We start from the raw sequence: 23,878 nt of genomic DNA, 5'->3' as shown, positions 1-23,878 counted from the left end.
ATTCATTTAAATGTAAGTAGCCACATGTGGCTGTTGCCATCATATTGAACAGCACAGCCTCATCCGGGAAAACCTGGCATAGATCGGATTGGAGAGAAGAGTGGGTCAAAATTTGGCTTGTCATTGATTTTTCCCTTTTAATGTTTCTGCTTTGTTCTCTTGACAGATCTTAGCAGTAGAGTGGCAGGCCCCATTAAACTTAAAGGCAAAAAGAACCTGCCCAAGGCCAAAAATAGAAGCCTATTATAAGCACAGTTCCTTAATTTTTTATTCTTTGGTACTGTCACCAAAAATGATGATTTTTTTTCCCCTTGGTTTTAGTTACCATGTAGGTAAACACCAGAAGTCTTCCTGATGGCAACTGAATGCAGACTAGTCAGGTTGACTGTTTGAAGGGCAGCTGGTGACATTCTGTCCTGAAAGGTTATGTGCAGTCACCCACCATCCCCAAGGACTTACCCACGATCTGTCTCATCTGCCACTCTGTGATCTCAAGAGAAATTTAAAAGCAGCTTCCAACTGTGGTGGTAGTTACACTGTTGTATATACATTTGTTAAAACTCATTGAATTGTGCACATAATTTGGGGTTTTAAAAAAAAAAAAAAGCAGTTCCCTGCTATAAAAATGTTCGAGTTGGGGAATGGAAAAATCTATTATAATGTAATTAGTAAGTAAGATCTCTTTCTCTCAGTTGTTCTCTTTTTAAATTTTTTAAACATCTATTTATTTTTGAGAGACAGAGACAGAGCAGGAGCAGGGGAGAGGCAGAGAGAGCGAGAGACACAGAATCTGAAGCAGGTTCCAGGCACTGAGCTGTCAGCATGGAGCCCAACACGGGGTTTAAACCCACGAACCGTGAGATCATGACCCAAGCTGAAGTCGGACGCTTAACTGACTGAGCCACCCAGGTGCCCCTCAGGTTTTTGGGTTTTTTTTTTTTTAATAGTGCTTACCTGCCCTGCCTTTTGTTGTCCTCGGATTGTGGTAAATTTGCATAGATAATATTTATTACGTTGGAGTCCATTCTGGGTTTTAAATGACCGATTCTAAAATATGGGAACAGAAGAGACACACTTCCTCTTTAACCTCTGTTTGTCAGTATTTGTGACTGTCAGCCTGACCACTCACCTAGAGAAAACAACTCCACATATAGAAGAAAATCTGACTTTTTTCTAACACGGCAGTCTTCCAGAAATAACAGGGTTTCATGACGTTGGAACATTTTCCTCACGTGCCCCAGGAATCTTAGTTTCATGAATATTGTTTTTGTCTTGCAGAATTGCGACCTGTCTGGGTGCGATCTTCAAGAAGCCAACCTGAGAGGTTCCAACGTGAAGGGAGCTATATTTGAAGAGATGTTGACCCCACTACATATGTCACAGAGTGTCAGATGAGAATTTCAGGGCCGGAGGAAGATGCCCAAGATGAAAAATGTTGTCCTTCTCACTTTTTTTTTTTCTCCACCCATTCAGTTGTCTAGAAGAAGTAACACTGTAAGGGAATAAAAAACAAACAAAAACCCATTTAGAGGATTATGCTTGTTCTCAACGGTGCATAAAGGAAAAAAGTGACTTTTTTCCACATTCTGATTTTAACAGAGAAGCACTCATTTAATAGATGTAGAGAAGCTAGAGTAGCTCGCTGCCTTTTGAGCGGAGTCAGGGGGATTTGGCTGGTTTTATGACCAGAAATAGGATCTATTATATTTGCTTTTAAATAGGCATGATGTGGAAATACCATCTTGGTTTGAAATGTATTCGAGGATTTTAATTTATGAAAAGCACAACATATGCAATTATATTTATTGAATCTCTAGATACAGTATGGATATTTAAATTGTTAAACTTTACGAAAATTTCGAAAAGGTTCAGGTTTATTAATAGCTTTAGTGATGCCTCCCCTACTCTACATACCTGTCATGCCATAGGAATATGGTGAGATCAGATTCCCCAAGGCTCTCTTTTCAGGTTCTTGGAACGTTTATTTTTTAGAATGAAACAGTAGCTAAATTAAATCCTCGGCTCTTACTGATTGAGACTGAGTGAAAGAAAAGACCTCAATGTCAGCTCAAGGTGGAACTTTCCAGATGGACAAAGAATTTACCTATCGCTACAACTTTTAAATGAGCATCCTTAGAATTTCATTCTAAGCAAGTTCCACTCAACGCCAAACCAGGCAATTTTATCAATTTACACTACTCGCCTTGTTTTCTCCTGTACAGTCAAAAGAAGCATAGGAAGTATATGTCAGAACCAAAAAAGCAAGGTGCATTATCAATAGTAATTTAATTCAAATGCCAAATAGTTTCAACAGGGCCAGCTTAGAAATAGGCATTAAATCCCAGTCCACTGTCATCTTTTGGAAATCAACATAATGCCGTTAAAACCCTACAAGGGGAAGGGAAGCGATTTTAAATTGGCAATTTGATGACAGCCACCAAAAAACTTCAACAAAAATAAAGGCGTTGGATGGGTCCGAGATGTAATACCAGTCAGCACCTGTGGTTCTTTCTGATTTAGTTCAAATTCTAGCCTGCTTTTCTTGAGTCCTTCTCTCTGCGATAGCAGAGACAGGACCTGTACTTCCTTACCAATAACCCGTTGTCCTTATGTCTACCCCAAGAGCAGGGATATAAGCTGTGTCCAAATAGGTTCTGAATTCTACAGACTCATCGGTTTGAAGCAATGAATCAATAAAAACGACTTTGTCTCCTTTGGGAGAATGACGCGTGTTCAATATTTACGTAGCTTATTCTTCTATATATACATATGCAAAGCTTTCCTTAACGGTAAAGGGTGCACATGCGTAGCGAGAGCTTGCACCTTTACAGGTGAGGGAAAGCAATTTCAGAAATGAATTATTTTCTTTGCTTTATTATTTTTACCAAGACAGAGAAGTATTGAGAGATATCTATTTTCATAATCAATATGTGCCTAAATTATATTTAAATCATTTCACTCTGTACTATATTTTCAATAATTATAGAATGTGTTTGTTCATCCACTTAAGGGTACCTCTGTAGACACAAACCTAAAAATGCAGAAGAATCTGAAAGGTCTAAACATTGGTATGCTTAGAAACTGCAGATTTTGGATCTAATGTATACTGCATTAATAAACGATGTGAAATGTTGAAAAGGAGTTTCTAGTCGTACTTTTGAAAATCGACTCTTGACCATATTTCGCTTACGTTTCTTCAGCATTAAGTTGATGACCAGCCCCGAGGGTCTGGGTGGAGAAGGAAATCCAACACAACGCTTATAATGGATTAGTCTGAAAGGGCCATTAATGCAAATTTACCCCTTTAAGCATGGTTTTTTTATGACCCTGTTTTTAAAATCTGCCGTGCTAACAACACAGGTTCAATTACAAGACTTCCAATGGTTCATTTGTGTTACTCTTTTTAGCTGATGAACATTACAAGTTAGATTTATTAGGTCGGTTGAGTACATTGTCCCCAAAACATTCTCACCTGACTCGTAGGAGAGGGAATTTTGAGGCAGGAGTTTCAAAAGAGTACAACTTCTATTAAACCTAGTGATGGAACTTGTCTGTACACAGGTAAAAATACAATTGAGGGTGGGGGACTAGAAAATCTAAATCAGATTGTGCATACTGATAAAATTCAGTACTCCTGTAATTAGAGCCATATGTATTTATTATGCTGTAATATCTAATTCAACTACGGTTTCAAAGAAATTTTAGTAGGAAATAGTGTAAATTCACAATCAAGGCATGGAATATTTTCTCCAGTTGCTCATTTTATGAACGGGTGGTTTATACTATAAATCTACCCCCATGTCAACTTCAAATCATGTTTAATGAAAAGCCCTAGAATTTTATTAAATTTCCAAGGAGGTATTATCTTTAAAATTAAAAAGGTCCACCTCTACAAAGAAAAGTGGTTATTTTCTGCATAAAGCACCTTATGCAAGGATTAATTCTCTGAAAGCCTTTCACAACCTTTAAATATGTCAGCAGGAGTTCACCACGGACCCTTCCTGCTGAGATATTACATTAGGGCAAAAAGAGGCTTGCGTCTGTCACTCATCAAGATTGCTAAGTCATTACTGTGGCATTTCAATAATTTTTAGGTGTTTCTTTTAAGGTTGAAAATGAAACCATTTTCCCTCTAAAGCCATATACTCTTTTTTTTTTTCTTTTTAACATTTATTTATTTTTGAGACAGAGACAGAGCATGAACAGGGGAAGGTCAGAGAGAGAGGGAGACACGATTTGAAACAGGCTCCAGGCTCTGAGCTGTCAGCACAGAGCCCGACGCAGGACTCGAACTCACGGACCACGAGATCATGACCTAAGCTGAAGTCGGACACTCAACCGACTGAGCCACCCAGGCGCCCCTAAAGCCATATCCTTTAAGATCTAGAAGTTTCTAAATTGAGAAAAAATTTCTGACAACTATGAAATCCAATACTTAAACCCAGTTTATTAAATTAAGCTTCATGATAAATGGATCTATCCTTGGAACTATGAAAAGATTCAAGGGATGCCTGGGTGGCTCAGTTGGTTAAGCCTCTGACTAGCTCAGGTCATGATCTCGCAGTTTGTGAGTTCAAGCCCCACGTCGGGCTCTGTGCTGACAGCTCAGAGCCTGGAGCCTGCTTCAGATTCTGTGTCTCCCTCTCTCTCTGCCTCCTCACCCCCACCCCCCCACACTCTGTCTCTTTCTCCTTCAAAAATAAATTTAAAAAAAAAGAGAGAAAAGAAAAGATTCAAAGTGTGTCCCTAAACATCAAAATTCCATTAACTGCATACTCAATCTCTTCCTTGGTACTGCAGAAAATAAATTTGGCCTTTGCCCTTCAGATCTATGTGATCTAAGGAGATGCAGATTTGGCATCGTGCATATTGAGTAAAGTCATAGACCATGCCACTGTGTTCATCTAAAAACTTCAAAACCTGTTTCCAAAAATACCGACTGATAGAAATTAACGTACAAGAAAGCCACTGATGCTTAACCAAAGCTAAGTGATTAACGTGACCCTAAAGGCCAGGAGTCTTCACTCCCGTTTCCTTGGTCCTGCCCCAAGACCACATCTGCTGGCGCAACACTGTGAGAAGGACACTTCTTTTAGCAAATTGTCAACTGGGCAATTTAAGTGCCGTTCAAACATAATGAGCTCTTGTTGAAAAAGAGCCCCTCATTACCTTTGCATTTTAGTGAGATGAGATTACTCTCTCATGTCAGAATGGCACTTAAGTTACTCAGTGTCTAATGAAATAATGAAAATAAGTTAAATCACATTATTATTATTTTTTTTTTTTTGAGATTGTTCACTGGTTTGCAATTGTACTTAAAAGCTTATCTCCTTCTCTAGCCTATCATGAGACTCTGACAACCTCCACAGAAATGGCTGGGTAAAGAGTTTCTCTGGGCAGGACAGCACTGCTCTTTATACTGACATCCTTGCAAATGTGATTCTTCTGGAAGAGTATCATGAATACATGATTGTCTTCCCCTAATTTACCCTTGGGCGATGACTGATTGGTTTCGCATCCTACCAGAGGAGAAAACTGCCAATCCCGGCTCTAAAATGAACAAATATCTAGTTATTCTTAACCATTTTACTGTTTAGCTAATGTAATAGGCCTTACAGACAATTGTATATGAAGGTTTAATTCTGTGTCAGATAAAACGTATCTTTGATGCAGAAAAAGAGGAAGCGTTAAGCCCAATCGTGTTTAAGGCCCTTACTTTAAAAAATAAATAAATAAATAAATAAATAAATAAATAAATAAATAAATAAAAAATAAAGGCCCTTACTTTTTAGTCATTCATTCAAATTTATCAAAGGCCGACTAATGCTAGGGATTTAACAGAAGTTTAGACGAGATGGGATCCTTGACCATTATGAGTTACAACCCAAGGGGTACATTAGGGGAAGACAATCATGTATTCAAATAAAAGTAATAAAGAGTAATGGTTCTCTCTTTGCTTTTGTAAATGCTTATACTGTGTAAATAAAACATCCCCAGGGTCCCCCCCCCCCCCCACCCCCGGCTCGGAACACCTATCTGTAAAGTTTGGATAATGATATCCACCTGCTGGGACTGTTGTCCTAGGGGAGGCTGGTCTTACGCATGTATGTTTACGCATGTACGTTTACGTATGTTTCTCACCTTTGTGTTCCCACTGCCTTTAGCACAGTGACTTGCCTATTTTAACTCAGTATCTACTAAAATGAGTCACACTGTGGACCCAAGTAGGTTCTAGGTGGTTTTAGGCTTAGTATATTCTAACGACAGTGTTTCTCAACTTTCTGATGCTATCAGCAGGCTTTCAAGATAAGTCAAGGAAGGAACCTGGTGGGTAGGAGACTGGGAAATTTTCAAACCCCCATTATCTTCTTCAGGATCGTATATGGGTATAGGTAGGGTGCCAATAATCCCTTCTTATTATTTATAAATCAGCTCCTCTTACAAATGAAGAACCAAAGAGCGGAGACCAGCTCCCAGGCATCCTGACTAAACTCCTTTCTAAAATGATTACATGGCTTCCTTTGTGAAAGCTTTTATGTGAGCCTTTAACATCACTTAAGGTACAGCAGCTGTTTTCCTGGAACTCTGGATAGGTCTGTTTCCTCAAGAGAATCCAACCTAGCTTGATTTTAATCTGTGAATTGTGGCCTCAGTATAAAAGTCCTGGCTGAGGTTTTAATGGCCAAGATTTAAGTAAATTTAACAGACACCCCAGTGGGTGTTCCAATTACATACACTATTAAAGGGCCTTCTGTGAGGATTAAAACAAAAATCACTATTTAAAAAAAAACAAAACCCATAGTCCATGTGCGGTATAATTTGCCAGCAGGAAAGATTTCAGTCCTGGAAAAGTTTCATATAAAAAGGAAGCTAAGACAATGACAAATCACAGAACTCCACTAACTCGAAGAGAAGCTCGGGATTCTTTTGGCTCTTGGTCCTCAAACAGGTAAGACGCTTTGTATTTCTAGCATGTGTTTTAGACTGCACACTTTTGTCTCTCTATAGGGCATTTTGTACCCAACGGGCAAAGTCCAGGTGCATAGCATCCAAAGAAGCCTTGACCTTCATGGTCCTTGTCACCCCTGGCCACAGAGATGCAGCCTTTGGGGAATTAATAACAACTCATGGACCCGTATTCGATTTCGTCTTTAGCCTTTTTTCCATCAGATGAACATTAACGTGAAGGCTTTGTGAGAATTCGTCATGTCATTAGCTAATTCGAGCCCGCCTTGGCCACGGAGGCATCTGGTCTGGGACTCGGTGCTTTGAAAGGTGTTGAGCTCTCTCCCGCGCTCACAGATGGTCCAGCCCACACTTGAGTGTGGAGGATACTCAGCAAAATGTAATTAGTGCCACAGCGTAACCACTGAATGTCATACAACTTTATATTAGCCAGAGATTCCTAGCAGAAGCTACCTTTCCAAGCAGATGGCCCAGTTCTCTTTATCTCAGGAACCGGTAACAGTTAGCTGGAAACTAATCAGTTGAGCGGGGGCAGGGAATCTTAAAGCAAAAAGGTGAACTTGATAAGGGAAGGAATCGGGGGTTTGGATAACCAAATAAATACTAAAAATAAAAAGAGACTAGCTTTGTACTGAAAAGTGCGGAGCATGTAAGTTCAAAGTCCTGCCTTTATCGCAGGTGGCTAGGAAATCCTGAAGGCAAGCAAGGGGGGGTGGCGGGTGTGTTTGTCAGTGTCCTTGGGTGAAAACGACAGCTATTTCTATCTTCCGCGGGGTTAGCATACAAACATCAGACTGCTCACCAAAGAGGTCTTTACTTTTTGCTCAACCCAGTCTGGGGCTCCTCTGACTGTTCCATTGTGTTCCTCAGAATGGAGGCGATTCCAAAACTTGTCGCTGGATTTCTTCTGCTGACCTTATGCGTGGTTGGCTGCTCCAGCCAACACTGGTCCTACGGCCTGCGCCCTGGGGGGAAGAGAAGTACTGAGAATCTGATTGATGCTTTCCAAGAAGTAAGTCGCTTTCATCTTCAAAACTGAGACGTGTGCCCCCACAGGGCTAGCCTGGGCTCCACCTGCCCTAGGCGTCCCCGGGGGGATGAGGCACTGCAAACTGCCAGGCCCATTCCCGCTCGCAGTTCAGACAGGGACCAAGGAAACAGAGAGGGGCAACAAGAGAACACGGCAACACCTGTGAAGGAGCGTGCCGCGTTCAGAGCGTCCAGAATGGCCAAAGGAATTCAAAACAATGCGACGGGTCCATGGTCTCTAGAGCAAGCGGATTCCTTGGGATTTGGAAAGAAAATCTTAGAACCTCTGCTTTTTTTTAAATGTCATCTTGAAAAAAATAAACAAAATGTCATCTTTTTAAAGTATCTATGATACGAGGTCAGTGGTACGTTTAAAAAAATTTTTTTTTTTTTTTTTTTTTTAGGGGCGCCTGGGCGGCTCAGTCGGTTAAGCGTCCGACTTCAGCTCAGGTCATGATCTCGCGGTCCGTGGGTTCGAGCCCCCGCGTCGGGCTCTGTGCTGATGGCTCAGAGCCTGGAGCCTGCTTCCGATTCTGTGTCTCCCTCTCTCTCTGCCCCTCCCCTGTTCATGCTCTGTCTCTCTCTGTCTCAAAAACAAATAAAACATTTAAAAAAAAAAATTTATAAAAAAAAATTTTTTTTAATGTTTATTTTTGAGACAGAGAGAGACAGAGCATGAACAGGGGGAGGGTCAGAGAGAGAGGGAGACACAGAATCGGAAGCAGGCTCCAGGCTCTGAGCTGTCAGCACAGAGCCCGACGCGGGGGCTCGAACCCACGGACCGCGAGATCATGACCTGAGCTGAAGTCGGACGCTAAAGCAACTGAGCCGCCCAGACGCCCCGCTGGTACATCTTTGTAACGTGCAAATCAGTATCCTCACCAAGCGTGCGCGCCCTATCATTTCTTTTTACTGAAATGGGCACTTAAGCAAAGAACTTGGAGGCTGCGGGATAGAGGGGAGCGGTTAGCAAGCTCGGGGACACAAAATATATACTGGAGAATATGCTGGATTTGATTTCATGTAAATTAGATGTCAGTGTTAGTACCAGCACTAACATAGGGCACTTGGTTTTTTATCTATGAAATGAGACTTCCTGGGGTCATGGTCACATGAGAGAGGCCTTAGATGTTAGTTGACTAAGCCCCAAAATGAAAGTGGGCTAATAAAAGAAAGTCGCTATTATTTCTTTTATTTTTATTTCTTTTTTTAATGTGTAGAAGACACAGACATGTTATTTATTTATTTTCTTAATGTTGTATTTATTTTTGAGATAGAGAGACAGAGCACAAGTGGGGGAGGGGCAGAGAGAGAGGGAGACACAGAATCCGAAGCGGGCTCCAGGCTCCGAGCGGTCAGCACAGAGCCTGATGGGGGCTCAAAATCACAGGCCGTGAGATCAGGACCTGAGCCGAAGTCGGATGCTTAACCAACTGAGCCACACAGGTGCCTCTCTATTTTTGTCTTTTAAGTTTATGTATTTATTTTGAGGGGGGTGGAGAGAGAAAGAGAGAGTGGGGGAAGGGCAGAGAGAGAGAGAGAGAGAGAGAGAGAGAGAGAGAGAATCCCAAGCAGGCTCCACACTGTCAGCATGGAGCCCAAGGTGGGGCTCAGACTCAGAAGCCTCAGCATCATGACCGGAGCTGAAATCAAGAGCAAGATGCTTAACCAGTGCCAGTTAAACCACGCAGGTGCCCCAGATATTGTTTCTTAAATTAACGGGAAAACAGGCCTAAGGGATGAGCAATTCGGGGCTGGGACACTTACGACAGTGCAATCTGAAGTCTCCTCTCCACAGGTTGTATGTGAAGTAAATCTTATTTAACTGTGACATATTTAGTTAAAACTAGAAACTAAAAATCACCCTAGTCACATCTCGAAGCTCCTAGACTTTTTGTATACCATCCCCTCAGGAGGTTCGAAGTACTTCATTCTCATCATCTCTCAGGAGAAAATATTCTCTCCTCATTACCGCCATTACCTCCAGAACCACCCCCCCCCCACCCCATCCATTCAAATGCCTAATGGAGGATCTATCTTCTTAGATAATCCCCTCGGCCTCACTTTCCACGCACGATCTTTGGTAGAAGTGGGAAGCACCATTCCATTTCTTTATCTCCATCAGCAAGAATCTCCTTCTTTTTCCTCAGATAGCCAAAGAGGTTGCTCAACCCGCAGAACGTCCGCGCTTCGAATGCACCATCCACCAGCCCCGTTCTCCCCTCGAGGACCTGCGAGGAGTTCTGGTGAGTTACAGTGGTGATGACATGGGGCCTTAGAGGTGAACGACTCCTTGGTACCGCCTCTCAGGCTGTCCACACAGGACAACCAGCTCTCAGCCTCCATGGGGCCTACTTTCCTGTGTGAATTCCTCCCGGGGTAGGGTCTCACCATTTTGTGACGCCATCTTTCAGTACCAATGGCTAGAACCTTTTTTTACCCCTTACACTGTAACCTTGATCTCATCTTGGTTCTGGCCTTTGGGATGACTGACAAATTTCTTCCCACTGTTATATGTCAGTTCTTCAAGTACTATTCATCAGCCCCCCTTCCCCAGACTATTCTAATCTAGGCCAATCCACACCTCTCCACCAGATTCCTTAATTCTTCACCAATGTTCTTGGTATGAGATAGTTTTGCTCTGGAAAAATGAGGAAATCAAAAATGGTGCTCTAGTTGATTTTTTTCCCTTTGGAATAAAAAAAATTCCAAACTAGTAAATTTATAATTCAGAACCACATATTTGATTTCCAATTGGTTGTGTGTGTGTGTGTGTGTGTGTGTGTGTGTTTTACTTTCGAAAGCGAGCGAGCAAGAGCAAGCATGAGTCCAGGAGGGGACAGAGGGACAAAGAGAGTGAAAATCTTAAGCAGGCTCCACAGTGAGCACAGAGCCTGACTCAGGGCTCGATCCCAGACCCTGGAATCATGACCCGAGCCGAAATCAAGAGTCGAACGCTCAACTGACTGAATCACCCCGGCACCCTTGCTTTCTAGTTTTCTGACTGGATTATAACAACGTCCACATTCCCACCAAAAATGGGAATCTACTAACTTAATGCAGGTTTTTCATAACCAAACACAAGTATACAGAGAACTGAATATAGAAATTGAACCTTGAACTCACTGTTGGTGATCTCTGAGCTCCGCAGTCCGTGTATCTGCAGCACTTAGGGGCATTCCAATTAGTTACCACTTATGCCCAGGAGCAGGGAAAGCCTGAATAAATCATATATGAAGAAAGCTATAGTTTTCTTTTTCTCCATTGACCTCAACTTCCACACCCACAGTTCAAAGAAAAAAAATGCAGACAGACATCTTTATTTGCTTTTTCTTTCTACTCCGACCTACCACACAAAATAGTAAGCAGTGATATTTCCCAAGCACGACGTTAGAAGGAATTGAGACAAAAGCTAGGTTAATAACAAACGGAGATCAGATCTTTCTTTCATCTCTTTCACATCCTATCCTTCAACTATTAATGTAGATTTTAGGTTTATTAAAAAACTTAAAAATACACGATCTGTTATCTCTCTAGTGCACAAAAATAAATGGGTCTCGGGGCGCCAGGGTGGCTCAGTCAGTTAAGCGTCCAACTTTGGCTCAGGTCATGATCTCACAGTTTGTGGGTTCAAGCCCCCCGTCGGGCTCCGTGCTGACAGCCCAGAGCCTGGAGCCTGCTTCGGATTCTGTGTCTCCCTCTCTCTCTGACCCTCCTCGGCTCACACTCTGTCTCCGTCTCTCTCTCTCTCTCTCTGAAAAATAAACAAACATTAAAAAAAATTTTTTTTAAATAAATAAACGGGTCTCTTCTTTGTATATCGGTATTTTAGAAATTAAAATGTCAAAAGCATAATGGAATTCAGCTAGTAAAATCAACCTCGGTATATTGGTTGCTCACATATTTTTCAGGAAAGTCTGACTGAAGAGGAAACTGGGCAGAAGAAGATTTAAACCCACTGAGTCAAAAGGATTGTCAACACAAGTATAATTCTGACATTGCAATTTGTGACCCGTTTAATGTCTATCAATTGTGTGAATTTCAGATACGCTTATGCTAAATTTGCATGTTTCACCAGGAAGTGCTGTGTTATGAATAAAGTGGCATAAATGTTACGTCTAGTGCAGAACTCTGGTGGGGGAGGGACCCTGTAGGCCCATAAAGGGGAGAACTCTGAGTCTGGGGCAGAGGAGACACGAGGTAACACCAAGTCGACATTATTGTCGACTAAAGAAAGCCCATGGCTCTCCTCCGCCACCACCCTGCCCCAAGAGCAGTCACCTATGGGCCCGGGCCCCCACATCCGACTCAGCAACAATCTTCTCTGGTATTGTAGCTTTATTTTTGACCATACTCTGTGGAAGTGAGGCCCCGACCAAGGCTTCCTCCCACGTGGAAAGCAGCTCCCTTCCCCGGCTGTCTCCAATCCCTTTGAAAGTCAGCTGGAACGGGAGAGAGGCTTAGAGAGAAAGGAGGCCCTGCTGGGCTCCTGGTCCCGGGCTCCTTCTGGCTGCACGTGGCCTCCATGTGTCCACCACAGCGAGTGGTGCAGGCCCAGGCTTGGGACCCAGGCCTAAAAATAATCGTGTTCATCTGCCGTTATTGGACTTGAGAGCTAGCCCCTCTTTTGTTAATTGGTTATTCTGTTAATTGGAGCTGAAACAGGATCCTGGGGCTCATGTATCTACTTAGTTTACTGGGGACCAGTTTTCCAGGAGCCCCAGACACTGGTACCAGTTCTCAATTATCCTCGTAACTTCCAAGTGATTATGAGACCATTTGAAAACCTTCAATTTCCGATAAACCACCTGGTGGCCCAGCAGCAAACTGTGCCCACATTCACATGGCCACGATCAAGGTCCTTTCCTTCTTTCAATCAAGGTGCCTTTCCCCTCCTCTCCCTGCCTCCCCCCACCCCACCTCAAAAAAGGGCCTGTGTTAAGGAATTTGAACTGGAGTCAGAAACAGTCCATGGGGGAAAAAACCCTCCCTTCTTTTAAAAAAAATTTTTTTTTTAAATGTTTATTTACTTTAGAGAGAGACAGAGAGACAGAGCACGAGCAGGGGAGAGGCAGAGAGAGAGGGAGACACAGAATCTGCAGCACGCTCCAGGCTCTGAGCTGTCAGCACAGAGCCTGACATGGGGCTCCAACTCACTGCGAGATCACGACCTGAGCCGAAGTCAGAGGCTCAACCAACTGAGCCACCCAGGGGCCCCGAAAACCCTCCCTTTTTAATACAGATCTGCCCAATGCCAGGTTGCCCAAATATCTCCATGTGAGGAATCTCTAAATCTGGATCAGGGAACCTCCTTCCTCCCACTTTAATAAAATTAGGCAGAGATGTGGGTCCACAACCTACTTTACCGCACAAAAGTCAAAACTGCATCATTTGACTCATCGATACATACAAGGCAGGATGAGAAGCTTCCGTCTGCCAATCACTCAGTGACTGGCACACAGTCATTTTTTTTCATCGCCATTTTTGTTACATTATTATTTTTGTTAACAGTAAAATCATTATTTTTGTTAATAAAAGCAATACCATTTGCAATCTTTAGTTAACACGCTGGAAAAAAAAAAAAAAACAGGGCAACGTGGTCACTTTGGGGGAGGGGGAGGGGCAGCCGGAAGGAGAAAGAGACTCTTAAGCAGGCTCCGCCCTGTCAGCTGGGAGCTTGGAAATCACGCGAGGCGAAATTAAGAGCCAGACACTTCACCGACTGTGCCACCCAGGCGCCCTGCCCCTTCGTTTTTACGTCCTGTTTGGAGTCTCGGCTTTTCTTTGCCAAGGCTTATCTTTGGGCAATTTCTTTGCGGGCAGCTGTGGGCTTCCCTGAATGGGTTACAGAGATGCTCATGAGCTCGGTGGCTTGTGACTCCCCTGAACATGTTGGGTATTTGGTTCTCAAATGGCCCAATGCCTAGGGACGAGGAGAGCAAAGATGACCTCTTTATGAACATCTTCCTGGATCTGAACAACCCACGACCTCATCAATGCTGCTTCCAAAAGAAGCCTTCCCAAATGAAGAGTGGGGAACCATACCAAACGCTCTCTTTAACAAGAGAAGTTCTCAAATAGATACGGCTTTAAGTGTTTACCAAAAGGAGCGGCTTGAAGATTAGCCATTTTCGCCAAGGGTTTAGTCTTCCGACAATAACTGGGGAAAAGCCAGCAATCACCGCATGAGACAAGGGCATTTATAATTTTTTAAAAGTGTTTATCTTCGAGAGAGAGAGACAGAGTGTGAGCAGGGGAGGGCCAGAGAGAAAGGGAGACACAGAATTCAAAGCAGGCTCCAGGCTCTGAGCTGTCAGCACAAAGCCCGACCTGGGGCTTGAACTCATAAACCGCAGTGGCCTCCATGAGCTCAAGTTGGATGCTCAACCACTGAGCCACCCAGGCACCCCTATAAATTTTGACAGTGGACAATGCTCTAAAGATTTTTTTGTTTGTTTTGAGAGAGAGAGCAAGCCTGGGAGCAGGGAGGGGCAGAGAGAGAGGGAGAGAGTGAGAGAGAGAGAATCCCAAACATTCTCCATGCTGTGAGCACAGAGTCCGATGCAGGGGCTCCATCCCACAAACCACGCAATCATGACCTGTGCTGGAACGAAGAGTCAGACGTCTGACGGAGCCACCCAGGTGCCCCTAAAGTAGTATTTCTCTCTGGAGACCCTACACCCAAAAAGATTTCCCAGGCTTGGTGATTCAGTCTTGGGGGGCCCAAACCATTTGCATATTGAACATGCCATGGCTGCTTACGTACAGAGTGGAGCGTTATTGCTCTAAAATGCACTAGATGGCAAATGGTTAAAAGTACTGAGACATTTTCTTAAAAGAAAAAAAAAACTTAGGCATAAGCCCAGGACATAAAATAGGGTGGCTATTTTTTTTTTTTTTAAAACGTTTATTTATTATTTTTGAGACATAGAGAGGCAGAGCATGAATGGGGGAGGGGCAGAGAGAGAGGGAGACACAGAATCGGAAGCAGGCTCCAGGCTCTGAGCCATTAGCTCAGAGCCCGACGCGGGGCTCGAACTCACGGACTGCGAGATGGTGACCTGAGCTGAAGTCGGACGCTTAACCGACTGAGCCACCCAGGCACCCCCAGGGTGGCTATTCTAACTGAAGTGTGGCTGCCCCCTCTCTCCAATGTGACCCACCACCAGCAGGGAGTCGAAGCAATGAACATCCATTTTTGGACACCGATTTTTTTTCAAGTTGTTGTTTTCTCTAAGGTAGTGGTGTTCAGCCTTGACCTAATGCTGGAATACCATGGGGGAGATTTTATTGATTTATTTTTTAAAGTTTAGTTATTTTGAGAGGGAGACAGAGCACAAGCAGGGGAGGAGGAAAGAGGGAGACAGAGAATCGCAAGCAGGTGCTGTGCTCTCAGCACAGAGCCCAGTGAGGGCCTCGAACTCACAAACCAGGAGATCATGACCTGAGCTGAAATCAGGAGTCGGACCTTAACCTACTGAGCTCCCCAGGCGCCCCAGCAGGGGGAGCTTTTAAAAGAATATGGTGCCTGGGTCACACTCCCCTCTCTTGGAAATTGATTTAATTGCTCTGCGGTACAGCCTCTTCTTAGGTGATACTAACGTTCAATCCAGTTTCAGAATTGGGTCCTATCCTTCCCAAGTAAGATATTAGCTACTCCTTTTACTTCCCTTCAACTCTGCAAGCCAATGAATGAAGAAACAGAACCCATCTTATAAACGAATTGTTGTCAGAAGCCATCAGCTCCAATGGCAAAGGGATGGATGGAGGGGGGAGAACCAAATGGTCTGCAGGTTTTATTGCTTCCAGGCAAAGATGACTCCATGACCCCACAGCACGAGTCTAAACAAAAGGCGCCCACAGGGACTGGGTGTGATGTGTCGCGAAGGAGGTGTCAATAAAGAAAAGCCCAGGAATGATTTTGTTTCTTTAACATAAAGGCAATAACAAACTAAACACAATAAACTTCAAAATACATTTCCGTTTTTAATTTAAAAAATAAATAACAGCAAATCTGAACAAAATTTTGCTACTTCAATGCACATCTCCCTAACGGGCCGTGTTTGAAAACCAACTAGTTTATAAAATCCTGGCAACAGAGCCTTTGACAAAGTTTGCATGAACAACTCACAAAACTGGACTAATAGAGGAGTTTAGGCAGCATGTGTGGGAGACCGGCTTTGGCTGGACTGTAAGAATCAGCCTGAAATCATCAACTTAAAAGGAAAACTATCTTTTTCCTTTTGTAGATTAAAACTGGTAGTTCCACTCTCAACCCACCCCAAGAGGAACTTACCTTTTCCAACCAATTTTCAAATCCCACTTGGTCAATGGTGCACGGACCTAAAAGCTGTTGTACAGAAACGTCGTTTCCTTTAGGTTCTCTCTCTTTCTCGTTCACTTAGAATCAAAGAAAGCTAGAGCCGAAAGGATTCTAAAAATCACGCAGCCTCAAATAAGTATCTTTGTTTTACATGAAGAAATTGGGGCCCAGGAACTGACTACAAATTGACTTGCCGAAAGATACATGGTCTTTTCTGTCCTGTTTTGTGTTGATGGGGGGCAGTTTCCCTGCTTTTTTCATTGTATCCGAGAAGCGAGAGGAAGGAAGGGACAAATGTCAAAGGCCTTCCAGATGCCTTTTGCAGGACAGCATGGACACGAGGGGACATTCTGGGGTGCTGAATGTGGTCTGGTGACACGGTATACACCTATGTAAAGTTTCATCCATCTGTACCCCTGAGATCTGTGCATGTGACCATACGTACGTTAAGCCATGTCTCAATTTTAAAGGAAGAAATCACCCCATAATCTGGGCGCCAGGGGAAGGGGAAGGTTCCCGAAGCTTGGAAAACGTTAACAAAGGTAGACTGCTACCTCGGATCCTGCTTTATCTCATTTGTCTTAGGGATGTGTGGGGTGGTGGCATTTTTCATGGGTCTCCCTGATGGGAAAAAATGACACCAATTCTGGAATCCAGGTGTGAAGGCAGAGGAGGGAGGGGCCCGTGACCCAGCAGCCTTATTTAAGGTTTCGCTTTCCTCTCATCCCACCGTCTTGCCAACCCCACAGTACGACACAGTCTGTATACTAGGCTGTCCCCATTGAACACAGCGAACTGCCACTGCCCGAGGGTTTCGTATGGCGTCGGGCATTCAGTGAAAGATTAATAAATGTTGAACAATAGTTTTCAATTCTTGAAAGAGAAAAACAAACTCAAAGGAAGACAAGTCACCGGAACCGAGACAAAAGAAGGGATTGAAAAAACCCCCATAAACTAATATCCACAAAGGTTGTGACGGTTTGGGGGGGAGGGGGGCTACTTCCAATGTCGTTCAATACTGCAGAGTTCTTATCAAGGAAAATAAAGGCCAGCTCTTCCCCCTTTTATTCCCAGCCCCTCATCTCTCCTATATGTAAGGTAATCGTACGGCATTTCTTTTGTAGGACAGGTATTATTTATGATCTTTTGTCCGACGTGACTTTTTCTGACCCAATGGTTTCCCAAAGGAAATAAAACTTCCAATGTTCCCTGTAATCTGTGATTCACTTCATTACCTAGAATCCTTCCTATTCAGGCAGCAGAGACCCAGACTATTGAAAAAGGGCACTGGGTGTGTCGGATTTCCCCAGCCTCTCATCAAAAACCACACCGCAGAACTCGCTTGCGCTACTCTGAAGGGACCTGCTTGAGGCTTGGTATTTTTTTGTGACCCAGTTTACATCTTTCTCTTTTAAAGGCAGCTTGAAAAATACAGTGAGTGAGGCCTACAGGTCCCCGCTAGCCAGTCTGCAAGGCAACGTCTCAGAAGCTGCTCTGGGCTCCACAGAAGCCCAGTATAACCTTTCCATTCCTTCTCTTTGTTCTCCTGCGTTCTTTCCACTAATATCCTTTCCGGTTATTACCGCTTCTTCTTTGGTCATAAATAATTACTCCAAAAGGTGCCATCTTTGCAAAAGGGGCCGTATGTGCACAGCTAATTTGCACTCATGTTCCCAATTACGTTGGGGGAAAAAATATACATGCTGTTCGCTGGTGGCGAATTCCAGATCTTATTCGGGGCCAGGAGAGACAAGAAAGGGCCATTTCGCACCTACTGCGTCACAGAGTCGACCTCTCGGGAACCTCACCTGTGTGGTATTATCCCTGTTTCGACAGGTAAAAGAAACGAAGGCTCAGAGGATTTCAGACACTTTGAGGGAGTCTCCAAGTTAATGGATGACATAGTTGGGATGGTCTGAAATGAGATGGTTTCCTTCCAAAGCCCAGGTTCTATTTGACTCCCGTATAGGCTCTCCTGAGTAGGGGTGAAGCACGACCTTTTCCTCACCTCTTTTAAATGCACTCTTACACTAGTTTGCCTGAGTGATGCTGGCCACGTCGCAGAAGGTTTATCCGTTCCTGACTCTGTGAAGAATTAGTATGTCTCTCCTCAAAGGGGTGGCGTGGGAAACAGGCCCACCAAGAGGCAGGCAAGCAAATCCCGGGGGTGAAATCTCTCTCTCCTCTCTCTACCGCAGCGGGGAAGGGGATTGGGCCTGGTTGTGGAAGGGGGTCTGGTGAGTTTCCCTATAGGCTGACCTCGGGGATCCACCACAAGTTTTCCACTTTGTCATCAACACCCAAGTAGGATAGAAATATCTGGGACATTTCCACTGTTGTTCCGACTAGGGATAGCTATCATCATGGAGTTTGTCAGGGCCGTCTTCTCGATCCAGGCGCTATCTGGGGAGAGAGCCTCAATCAGCAAGCTGGGTTATTAGTGAGCATGTGTAGTCAGGCTTTCTGTGTTGAGCCTCAATTTCCTTTTCGACAACACGAGGGGGTTGTCTGTATGACCCTGAAGGCCCTTCTAGCTCAAAACGCCTTTAGCCTTGTGTGGTTGTTGATGTGTGTGTGTATGGAATATTTGACCATCGAAATCACCCCATTTTCTTCTTCGGAAAGGAGCACTGACATTAGTACCATAGGCATGTAATCGAATTAATTCCACAATCACGAGGAATAAATAATCAAAGGGAGATATTGCACTGTATTCTCCAGGGTAAAATCAGGTTGCAGAGAGGGGCTGCTGAGCCGTCCAAATGGGATCTGGAAGGGAAGCTGTTGAACCTGGGGCTTCTAAGGCCCTTCTGTCCCGTGATTTGAGCTCAAAGGAGATAACAGGACAAGAAACTGTGCAAAAGAAAGAGCTTCAAGTGAGTCTGTAGCGGGAAGGAGTTACTGCCTTGTGACGAGGGCCGTTAGTCGGGAGCATGAGGGGCTCCTGGGAGGGGGTGGGGGCAGCTTTCCCATGCCACACGTGGCGGGGACGGGGGGTTGGTGCTGCAGGAGCTCAGACCTCACGGTGGAGTCCATGTTTTTTCAACAATGATAACTATCCACACGTGAAGGTAGCCAATCTTCATGACAAAGACATTCTTTTCCTCAAAGGAGACACAGCAGACATCAGAAAGATAGGATTATTTCGGCTACTGAAGTACTTGAGGTGGGTCTCTTCCAATGTCACTCGGGACACGATGTGCCCACGTGAGAAAACGAAGTCTCAAGCATAGTTTCTCAGAAGCGACGCAAGAAATCCTTCCAAAGAGTAGGTTCCTGGGGTGCTCCGCCATCACCCCAGAAGAACTTATCCAGGCTTCTGTAGGCCTCAGTGGCTCTGCACTGGAGGCTGAGTTTAATAGTGGTGAGGGAGATCTCTCTTTTGAGAGACACACAGGACACGGCCAATTTTAGAATTCCACGTGGAATGGAGGAGAGGCGGCGTGGCCTTAGGCTTCTATCAAAGAGAAGCCTTTCGAAGACCAACCAGTTCGGAGCTGGTGAACCTGACCCCGGATCAGGAAAGGTGGTCGGCAAGGGGCCCCAGGGAGTGAGGACAGTTTCACCTCTCAGGCATCAGGTGTTCAAGGTGTTCAGGAGTTCCAGAGAGAGAGAGGGGACAAGATCCTTATTGGGATCCAGGCTCAGAAGAAAGCAAGCCAGATTTCCGAGTTTTTGGAGGTGGTGGGGGTGGGACTTTGGCTTCTCTTCTGATGGGCAGTGGGGGAGCAATCTGAGGGAACAGACACAACAAGAACCAAATGAGTCTTCCCTTTTTTCCTAACCTGCCTTCTCCGCCACTTTTCTGACATTGTGCTTTAGCTTCTAACTGATCTGAGTTTGTCTACACAGGCAAGAAGGGAAAGAAGACTGATTTATCCTCCCTTGTCCTCTCTGAGTTATCAGATATTCATCAAAATGTTATGTCCCCAACACTAGGGCTCTTGGCACATCTACGGTAGGTACTCAATAAATATTTGTTGAATGAACAAAGGAAACTCATCAGAGGTCATTGCGTTCACTCAGAAGGAGGAAACTCTTCAAATGTGAGCCAGAACTCACGTCTTAGGTCACTCGCCTGTGCCCACAGTGACGTACAGAGAACACCTCTGCCTTCAGTCTGATGAAAAAGTCTACTTGGGTTTCATTACTTCCCACTGCAAACTCCCCTGTTTTTATGGTTTCAGGAATGAATCAAGAGTTGATGAGAGTGACACATCTCTGGGAAACCTGCCCAGTAAAAAGCTTGGAAAACCGACCCTCCATTCCCACGAGTGGTGTTCTCTGACCCCAGGGCCGGCCGGTGTTCCCTACCTCTGTGGAGTTCCTCTGGCCGCTCTCATAGGGCTTGCTTTTGGGGGGAGGGGGAGGCGGGACACCAGTAGTCATCAGCCCATCTGTCTGCAAAGATGGCGAGCCTAGAAATGTTACAAGTAGATGAAGGCAGAGAGAAGAATTCATCAAGGCATCTTATAGAACCTCTGCTTGCCATTTTACCACCTCAACCTGGTCAATCGAATGGCTAAGATCATAGGCTATGGTTTCTGTGGCCAGAATGGAAAAGATCTCTTGCCCCATACATGACACATGTAGTACCGTTTACTCACCAGAAGGCTTCACACGAAGTTCTGAAGTAAAAATCCCATTTTTTGTTCAGGGTTTTTACTATTACGCTGGAGATAAAGACATTTTCTAGAACTTATGGTGTTGCTCTATTCTCTGATATTTCCCAAGGGCTCAGGAAAAAATGTCACAAAGTAAGTGGTCGGTAAGTATTGGTTAAATTGGACTGAACTGTCTTAGTTTTATCATTTGAACGGTGCAATATCCATTTCCTCCAGGAAACCTTAACCTAATTATCTCTAACTCTTGATTGACTATTATGTCCCATGTGGCACAATGATTTACTCCTCCATTCTTTTTACCAAGGATACCTTGTCATTCTTCTCAGGCACTGTGTTATTGCTGATTCCCCAGGCCTGACTGTAAATGGTATAGAGAACAGGTCTATTTCTTGTCCTTTTTGGGGACCCTTTCCTATACAAAGTACAGGGATATCGACCCAATAGTTTGTAAGTTACTTGCTTCCTGTCTGGTCCCCATCTGACTCTATCTCATTTATACCTTCACAATCGGAAAAGGAGTAGTGAGACCCTCTGGGTCACTATACAGAGAAGGTTAACGAGTCCCAACAACCCAAACACTTCTTCTCAAACTCTTGATTGTCCTATACCACCCACCACAGAATGAATCAACTTTATAATAATCTCATATACAGAACAGTGGCTGTTCTGGCTAAAAATTGCCCAGATCCATAAACATACTCTATTTCCTACTAAAACAGATATAAAGGATACAGCTACATCTCTCTATCTATCTCTATATGAAACTTACTTAGGGTCCTGGTAGCTTTAGGAGTGAGTGGAGGCGGGCTCAAGGGTGTTGACTGAGGAGGTGAAGAACCATGAAATGGCGTCAGCCGATTGTCCGACAACTGGAGACTCTTTGGCCTTTGTGCTTTTCTGGCTGGGCTCTAGTGGGGGTGGGGGAGGGGACAGAGCAAAGCATTCTCATGGTGAAAAAAGGCCGAGCTCATCAACGCTCTGAACAATCTTGCCTGTTAGAGGGAACAATTCCAGGAGCCATTCTTGAGCTTGCCGCCCTGCCATGTGGTGACCGTGGCAAAGACAAGCACAGGGAATCACTGAATCATGCTTTATTTTCTGGCCAGCCACGAGCCTGATTTTGACCACAGTTGGATTATGTTATTTAGGTTGGAAATGAGCCATCTTGATTCTCAGGGAAGGCTGGTCTTGCCTTCCTTGATGTGGCTCATGAAGAAAAAAAGCACCTTTTTTTTTTTTTTCTTTTTTTTTTAAAGTTAAGAGAAGAGAAAGGACTGTGTTTGGACCAACTCATGGAACATGGTGGTGAGAACCACAACTCCAAGCATCAACCCACATGTTTACATTGTGGGTACAAGGTCTTGCACCACTACTGATTTAGATGCCCAGATTCTCCATATGTGCTTTCCCTCACCCAGTCTAAGATCTGACGTTGCCACAGGCTGCTGGGTCCTGAGGAGGCGCGGCCGGGCTGCCCCCTGGTGACTCCCAGCTGTGACGTGAATGGCGATGTGCCCGGCTAGGGGAGAAAGCACTAGCAAACCTCTGCTGCTTGTTTGCTTGCCCCACCCCCCGTTTTTGTTCGTTCATTCATTTGTTTTTTTACCATCAGATCAGGTTCTGATGCTTTCTCTGCGATGACCTGGGACTTGCTCAGGCTCCAGTCTTTTCTCTTGAACTTGCTGATCCGGTTCTCCGTGTCCTCTTTGAGGGGGAGATCTTCTACTCTGGCACCTGACGAAGCTCTGCGCTCCAAGAGTGGCTCCAGGATTGACCTATCGGCCAAGCACAGGGGCAAAATCACAAAACACTGACCACCCGACAGTCAAAATGTGCTCCAGAAAGACCAGGGGTTATGCCTCCTCAATCTAACCTTGACCTGTGACTTCCTTCTCGGGCTCTAAATGTGCATTTCGAATTGCCAATTAAACATCCCAATACGTGTACAGAAATGAAACCGTCACAGTACAGGAGGAAAACATCTCTGAATATTCATCTTATCCCAGGAAGAGAAAGTCTTATTATATTTACAAGCAAAGACAGAATTCATGCAGTAAAAGATGAGTAAGTAGCCCTCTGCAGTGGATAATAGCACATGCCCCAGGGACAGCCAGCTGTGCTGAAATCCTACCTATACTTACTTCTTGAGTGATTTTGGGCAGATAATCTTTCCATGCCTCAGTTTCCTTATCTGTTAAACGGGGACATTAACAGTACCTACCTCACGAGGCTACTGCAAAATGCTTAGAATAAGTGCCTAGTATATATGTGTCCTCCTGAAATGGTTTTATTACAGTGACAGATTTTTCAAGAACCATAGTGACAACTAATTCATTCAAGAATCCCGATTGAATGCTACGGAGAGAGAGCAAGAGTTTGACGAGAAACGGGACAGTCTCACAATATTTCCCCATACGTTACTTATTAACTACAAAGGGGAGAAAAATAGTAACCGTACACAGCAAAGAAAATGGTCAAAACCTTCATCACGTACACAGTCAATTAACATCACCAATGGGGGACAAAGGGACATACTGTGCTTCTGGATATGATACCTAAAAAGGAAACGACATCATACAAAAATGTATAACCCGAACCCTAAGCACAAGGGAAAATAAGACAAACCCAACCTCCCAAATGAAGGGAAATCCTATAAAATAACTGGCCCGTCCGTAATCTTCAAAAATGTCAACGGTGTGAAAGCCAAGATAAGGAGGGGCTAATCTGCTTCAGATTAAAGAAGAAAAAAATTCAACATGGGATCCTTATTGGATCCTGTACCAGATGTTGCTAAGTATAAAAGACATTAGCGGGACCACTGACAGAACAGGAATATGGGTTAGAGCTTAAAGTATTGTATCGATGAGAGATTTCCTGAACGTATGGGCTGGACTTCTGGAAGACGATATGATTGTTCTTAAAACAGCACGTATGC

At 44.2% G+C, this 23,878-nt stretch overlaps 3 protein-coding genes across 5 annotated transcripts in view; 2 read left to right on the top strand and 1 right to left on the bottom strand.

The window, feature by feature from the left end:
- Window positions 1–3,138, top strand: part of KCTD9 (potassium channel tetramerization domain containing 9) — a 37,114-nt gene extending 33,976 nt beyond the window's left edge. The window contains exon 12 of the mRNA XM_060653228.3: window positions 1,279–3,138. Coding sequence (XP_060509211.1) covers window positions 1,279–1,395 — 117 coding nt within the window. The 3' untranslated portion in view covers window positions 1,396–3,138. The remainder of the gene's footprint in view (window positions 1–1,278) is intronic.
- Window positions 3,139–7,831: 4,693 nt separating this feature from the next.
- GNRH1 (gonadotropin releasing hormone 1) lies at window positions 7,832–10,274 on the top strand. The gene is made up of 2 exons (XM_060653229.3): window positions 7,832–7,978; window positions 10,146–10,274. Exons 1-2 carry the CDS (start codon window positions 7,838–7,840, stop codon window positions 10,272–10,274), a joined length of 270 nt encoding a protein of 89 aa, XP_060509212.1. The 5' UTR covers window positions 7,832–7,837.
- Window positions 10,275–18,351: 8,077 nt separating this feature from the next.
- DOCK5 (dedicator of cytokinesis 5) overlaps window positions 18,352–23,878 on the bottom strand; it is a 218,451-nt gene continuing 212,924 nt past the window's right edge. For all 3 annotated transcript variants that reach the window (XM_078445433.2, XM_078445432.2, XM_078445435.2), the window contains 4 exons: window positions 22,550–22,718; window positions 21,713–21,851; window positions 20,633–20,736; window positions 18,352–20,051 (listed from right to left, as the gene is read on the bottom strand). In XM_078445433.2, the coding sequence (XP_078301559.1) occupies window positions 19,947–20,051; window positions 20,633–20,736; window positions 21,713–21,851; window positions 22,550–22,718 (517 nt within the window). In that variant the 3' untranslated portion in view covers window positions 18,352–19,946. The remainder of the gene's footprint in view (window positions 20,052–20,632; window positions 20,737–21,712; window positions 21,852–22,549; window positions 22,719–23,878) is intronic.

The sequence above is a fragment of the Panthera onca genome, chromosome B1 (genome assembly GCF_046562875.1).
Source record: "Panthera onca isolate mPanOnc1 chromosome B1, mPanOnc1 haplotype 2, whole genome shotgun sequence".
NCBI lineage: Eukaryota > Metazoa > Chordata > Mammalia > Carnivora > Felidae > Panthera > Panthera onca.
Note: the sequence above shows the minus strand (reverse complement) of the source record. Positions and strands in the feature narration are given on the sequence as shown.